At 59.6% G+C, this 6235-nt stretch overlaps 1 protein-coding gene across 1 annotated transcript; it reads right to left on the reverse strand.

Moving 5' to 3' along the window:
• Positions 1 to 249: 249 nt before the first annotated feature.
• ARRDC1 (arrestin domain containing 1) lies at positions 250 to 6149 on the reverse strand. The gene is made up of 8 exons (XM_006863649.1): positions 6023 to 6149; positions 1943 to 2053; positions 1671 to 1721; positions 1421 to 1575; positions 1155 to 1337; positions 883 to 1059; positions 390 to 798; positions 250 to 314 (listed from the first exon to the last, which is right to left on the reverse strand). Exons 1-8 carry the CDS (start codon positions 6138 to 6140, stop codon positions 250 to 252), a joined length of 1269 nt encoding a protein of 422 aa, XP_006863711.1. The 5' UTR covers positions 6141 to 6149.
• Between the last annotated feature and the right edge of the window lie 86 nt (positions 6150 to 6235).

The raw sequence follows: 6235 nt of genomic DNA on the forward strand, positions 1-6235 counted from the left end.
GCAGTGGTCACAGGCGCGCGCATGCGAAGGAAGGAGGAGAGCATCGCCCGCTCCTCCCTCCCCCAGGCCGGCCTCTGTGCAGGTCTACAAATACAGCGCTTTATTTACAGGAGTTCCCAGGTCACGCACTCCCAGTGTCCCAATGCATGGGACTGTGCAGCCGAGCATCCTGCGTGGTGGCCTGGCAGTGCCAGGGAGAAGGCACAAGGTCTTGGGCTCGCCTGCGGCCCAGGAAGGCAGCGAGGGTGGTCAGCTCCCGGGGCTGGGGCCTGGCTCCGCGTGGCCACAGCTCTGCTCATAAGACGGTGGGGCCTCTGCAGGGGAAGAGGAATGTCTACACAGGGCTCTGGAGATGTCCCCAACCTGCGCGCACCAGGCCCCCCACTCACCATGGGGGTATCCCCATGCGCTGTACTCCGGAGGTAGGATTCCGGTGCTGGTGGCAGGCTCCGGACCCCTGGGGCCGTCCACGAAGTAGGGAACCGTGGCACCCGTAGAGATGCACAAGGGAGGGTGGGGCACAGGACTGTGGTCTTTAGCACCGGGTTCGGAGGGGCCAGGCGCGCAGCTAAAGGCGGCAGGTGGCGGTGTCTGCGTGTGGCTCTCCGTAGACGGGTCAAAGATGGGGTCCATGTGGTGGGGGGAGCTGGCCCCCTCCACTTCCTCCTGGGGCGGCGCCGAAGGCACTACCTGGGGCAGCATGGGACTCAACGGGGGACTCAACGGGGCATGGTTCACAGCAATGTTACCGATGAAGACCGGAAGGGTCACAGTGGCCTCAGGGGCCTTCAGGGACACCTAAGGGGAGAAGAGTGATGAGGGGTTGCGACTGGGGGCCTGGCCACCCACTGCCTTCGAGCCCTTGCCGTCACTGCAGAGCACCTGCAGGCAGTAGTCCACGTGGATAAGACTGCAGCCGGGCAGAGCAGACTGGGGCAAGGCGGGGACCAGGATTTGCTCTCTCCACTCAGAGCGCCTCCAGGCCTTAGCGCCTGCGCCCTGCACCTCCACGATTGTCCGAACGTCGTAGATCCAGCGCTTGGCCTTGTAGGACACTTTCTGGAGAGGGTCAGCCAATGAGCACAGAGAGCCACCACCGACCCAACCCACTAGGTCCACAGGACCTCTCCCGGCCAGCCAGTATGGGCTCTGACCTGCAGGAGACAGGCCACCACAGGCCCAGTGTCCTTGCCCGACTGGTTCTGGATGTCAACCTGCAGCCGTAGCACCTGGCCCACCACGTAGCCCCGGAGGTCAGTGCTGGCCATGAGGGTCACACTCCCTGTCTTCACTAGTTTGTAGGAGAACTTCTTGGTGGCTGCAGCCACATTAGGATGCTTGGGAGGAGGGGTTCTGTGAGTAGGCAGCCCTGGGACCCTCCTCCCAGCTTCCGGTACAGGACCCCACCCCCTCACCTCACCTCGATGTCAGGAATACTGTTCAGGTTCAGCGGACTCAAGATGTAGAACACACGGTTACACTTATAGTCCTTGGAGAAGCGTGGGGTGTCGATGGTGGCCCGCACTTGGTGCACGATTTTCCCAAAAGGCCCCTCAAAGGATGTGGGTGCTGTGGCTAAGGAGAGGAGCACACACTGGTACCGGGCTGCCTCCTGCCCTGCAGGCCCCCTCCCATGACCCACTGTGGCACCCCTGGGGCTGAGCTCTCACCAGGAAGCAGGAACTGGAAGGGGAAGGTGTGCTCACCAGCCTGCAGGCTTCCTGCAGAGATAGGACACATGGGGGGGTGGGGAGGAAACAGGGAAGGGACCACAGGCTGCAGACACTGCCTTGCTCCCACAGCTGGCTCCAGAGCACGAAGCAGTGGGCAGAGGCCATGGCCAACAGCTTGGCTTGAACAGGTGAATCAGAACCCTGTAGTGATAGACCCCAAATCTGGTCCCTTCAGCCACCCAGCTCCAAACAGGGATGCCCCGACTCACCCTTGTCTGCCAGCGACAGGGAGCTGCTGAAGTAGCCCTCCTCTACCACCCACGAGGCATCGTTGACCTTGTTGGAGACCCCGCAGGATCCTGAGCACGTCACCCGGATGGCTGCAACAGGGGGTGGCCATAAGCCCCAGCCGGCACAGTTTGGAAATGCAGGCAGGCGGCAGCCCTCCTCCTGGGGTACTCCCAGGAAGTGGGAACACAGTAGACAGGTATATTGTCCTGCAGTCCAGGGTACCCTCAGCCTGTGAGGACCCTGCTGACCTCTGACCCCATCCTCCTGCCACCTCTCAGGTCAATCAGTTAAGCAGGGTGGAAGCCGGTCCTCCCTGCTGCTGCAGGAATGTGGTCAGACCTGCCTGGCCAGATTCTGGCCCTCTGTACTCTGGCCACCCCAACTTCCTGGCCAGGGGGCTTTTCCATCTCACAGTCCTCAGCTTGAGTCTCTGACCCGTAAAGGTAAAACACCCAGGCCCAGCTGCTCTGTGGTCAGGACCTGAAATTGGACCCAACAGAATCACAGGGTGGGGGCCCCGTGACAGAAAAGCTACACTGCACACCCTCTCCCCAGGCAGGGCTGAGTCAAGGCCAAAGACTTCAGGGTTCCCTGCCCAGGGTTAGGTGACCAAACTCGAACACTCTCCTGGCGAACCTACAGGCAGGAAGAACACTAGTGTCCCAAGTGGCCCGGATTAGGGGTTAACCACACTACCCTTCTATCTCCTTCCATGGGCCTCCTAGCCAGGCCCCACCTGGTCACCCACAGCTTCCTCCTACCTCACCATATCCAAAACGCTCAGTTTATCCTCAGTCTTCAGGTGGTGCTCTACCATCTGCAACTGCCAAATCCAAGCCTCCAACCCCAAGAGACCTCCTTGTTTACCATGGCATTGGCCTCTGCCCCTCTATGGCATTGCCAGGGGTGGACCCATCTGGGCCTCCTGCCCAGCCCAGGCCCTAACCCTAATCACCAACATGCACATTTCAAGTACATGCTCCTTCAGCTATCTCCTCCTAGGAAGGGCCTGGAACTGTTCCCAGGAGCACCAGGGATGGTCTGACCAACCACAGCCCCAGAGACAGATGACAAGCACCACCAGGAGACAAGAGTACTGGAAAGTCACCCGTCCCTTGACAGTCAGCTGCTGGAACCCACAAAGATGTCATCAAGCAAGTCTGTCAATGACACAAGAGCCACCAGGTGCAAGGCAGCGGTTGTTCCAGACCTCCCAAGTCTCCGGGTAACTTCTATGTAGCTGGACCAGGTGTCCAATCTCATTGGGAACCAGGGAAACTACCACTCAGGCAAAAGTTGAACTATTTTGCCCCACATTGGAGCAGATGAAGCAAACACACCATTACTCTGGGAGGAACGAGGGAGAGCTCTCTGCTGCACACGGACCCCCCAGGAAATGGGACCCACTTACCCCCAGAGCCACGCACCACACTACTGCAACAGCAATACGCCTCAGTGCTCCCAGCCTTCAGGCAGATGACTCCAGACAAACCAACTAGATAAAGCCACCAACATGCCAGCTCTCCCAGCCACCATGCCCAGAGCTCCATTTCACACAAACACCAGGTGCCATGAACAGCCCCAGCCACTGTGTCCTCTCTCCTGGTGGGAACTTCTTCCCCACAGGCCTGGGAGAAGCCCCAGGGAGCCAGTCTTCAGTGGTCTGGGCCAACACCGAGGCCACATTAACCCTAGACAAACCATTGGTTTAGGGCACATGCAAGTGATGTGACCCTGCTCAAGACGTGAGAAGAGCCTATAGAAAGCGTAGGAAAGGGTCTTTGTAATTTAGTGGAAGACACAGATTTTGGAAACTGTGATGGCAGGGACTGCTGCAGCCTCTTTGGGATGGTATACACAGTCTAAGAGAACCAGCTAATCTGTAAAGGCCAGGGTCACAGGGTGGAGGAAGTCCAGCCCGAGAGCATAGAAAACTGTCTTTCACAATCACAGCCAGGCAGGGCTGGGAGGAAGTGACCACGTCAGAGACCCAGACTTCCTCTGCCTTCCTGGTATCAATCTTAAGTCCGTTTTCATGTTTGACTCTGCAGCTCTGTGGCCCTTACCCAGTAAATGGCGCTAGGCATCGATCACACAGGCACACCAAGCCCTCCTACCCAGCACGCCTGCCCTCAGCACAGCCACAGGACAGGACGGGACCTGGTAGGGTGTGTTCTGGAAGCTTCTCCTAACTAATACTGGAGGCTCATCACAAGAGATCAGATGTGGGAGGGGGGGGAGGCTGATGGAGAGTGCTGCTGCTGTTCCAAACTCTGGTTAAGGAAAACCTTGGTTGTATTGCCAAAGTAACTGCTGAACCACCTACCTGTCCAGAAGTCCCTCTCTTGGACTCAACTGAGCACTGACCATGGAGACCTCCACTTGCTTCTCGTCCCATTCCCAAAGGTTTCTCACCCTGAGCACCAACTCCCCCCAAACCTGAGGCACACCCTTCTACTAACGAACACTATGGTCAAGCCACTTTCCCTACCCCCATGTGCCCGAATCCACACAATGAGGGTAATTAGCATCCACTTCCTGAATCGGTGCAACTCAAACAGGAACACTGGGCAGTAGGCATCTGGCAGCGCTGGGCCCCCCCTCGCCAACCCTGAGAGCCATGATTAGGGCACACTGCCTGGACACCAGCCCCAGTGGGTTTGACTCAGCTCCAGGGTCACTCACTGAACTAGTGGGGCCCCGACCCTGCGGGCAAGGGTCACCCTGGGCATTTCTCACTACCATCTCTCAGATACCGAGTGGTAGCTCAGCAGGTATGGTGTGATGATGAAAGAGTGGGGGGGTAGGGAGCGCTAGCCCCTTCCCACAAGCAGGAGGTAGAGCCTGCACACGGTGGCACACTGGGCCGACCACAGCCAGAATAACTGGGTTTCTGTTCCAATCAGAAGTCCTCCTCCTCCTCCCAGAGACCACTGCCTGCTATCCTTGCAGCTTCCTAAGGCCCCAGGTAACTAACTCACCCACACTTCATTCCAGGCCCCCAAAGTCCTGCATGGCCCCTTGATTACGGTCAGCTGGGAACACCCCACGCCTATCTCTGCAATATCACCTGGAGGGCTGTGTGTGCAGCCAAGGCCTTGGCCTCACTGTCTTTGTCCCAGCTGTAACTCCCTCCCCAAACCACCAACTCCAGCTGGAAAAGTGTTAAGGAGGCCCAGCAGGGCTGGGGGTTCTCATGGGTGGGGCCCAGGGAGCTCTGAGAGTAAACCAGGGAGGAGAGAGCCTGGTAGGGATACTCAACTCAGGTCAGGATGGACAGGGGGAGCCACAGGTGCACCCTGTGAGTGGCAGCTCTGCCTACCTCACCCTTAGGCCCCGGTTCCGGGCCACAATGCAGATGATCAAGGAAAGCCAGCACCTCCCACAGCAACCTGATCCCCGGTCCCAAAGTCCCAGATGTCTGCAGAAGAGGAGACAGGGACTGGCCACGAGGGCTCAGGTTCAGTTGCCCAGTGCCAGGATGGACCAGGGAAGAAGAGTCAGGCCCTCCCACGTGACAGGAAAAACTGAACAGAAGTCACAGAGGGTCAGAGACCTCAGTGGACACATGGGAGCCAGGCCAGTCCTCCCAGCAGAAAAGAAAGCAGGAGAGTGAGCCAGGTTAAAGGTGAGGAGGCCAGCAGGTGAGATTCGCAGCAGGGGCTCAGGCAGGAAGAAATTCCGGCAGATAGGAGTCACCTTTAGGCAGGTGGACAGTGTCTAAGTCCCAGTCCGTGGTTCTGGTCGCCCAAAGGCAGTGAGGAGAGGAAGAAGCAGATGAGGCCAGACATGCTGGGCCACCAAGACTTCCTCACTCGCCCCTGGCCGCGTGTGCCTCCGGACTGGTGGTTCCGCAGTCAGAGTCGGCTGGGGAGCCACACACGAGAGCCGGACAGAGGATCCAGGCCAGCGAACGGGTGACGGGAACCACAGTCGCTTCCGGGGTCTCCACGCCCAGAGCGCCCGCCCACCAGCCAGCCCCAGGTGCGGGCGCGGTCACCTGAGGCCTCCCTGACCCTCCTGCCAGGGGACCCCTGAACCCCATGGCCCGTGCCCACCTCGGAAGGGCAGCGGTGCGCCCAGGCGCACACACACCGCTCCCACCAGCGGCTCCCCAGGGCTGTAGACTACGCGGCCGTGGCTCAGGCGAATCTCGAAGAGCTGCAGGCGCCCCATGCCGTGCCCCGAGCCGGGCGGTCGAGTAGTGACGCCCGGCCGCTCAGGGCTCAGGGTCCCGTCCCCGCCCTGACCGCCGGCCCGCCCCTAACCCA

Source organism: Chrysochloris asiatica, unplaced genomic scaffold (genome assembly GCF_000296735.1).
Source record: "Chrysochloris asiatica unplaced genomic scaffold, ChrAsi1.0 scaffold00056, whole genome shotgun sequence".
NCBI lineage: Eukaryota > Metazoa > Chordata > Mammalia > Afrosoricida > Chrysochloridae > Chrysochloris > Chrysochloris asiatica.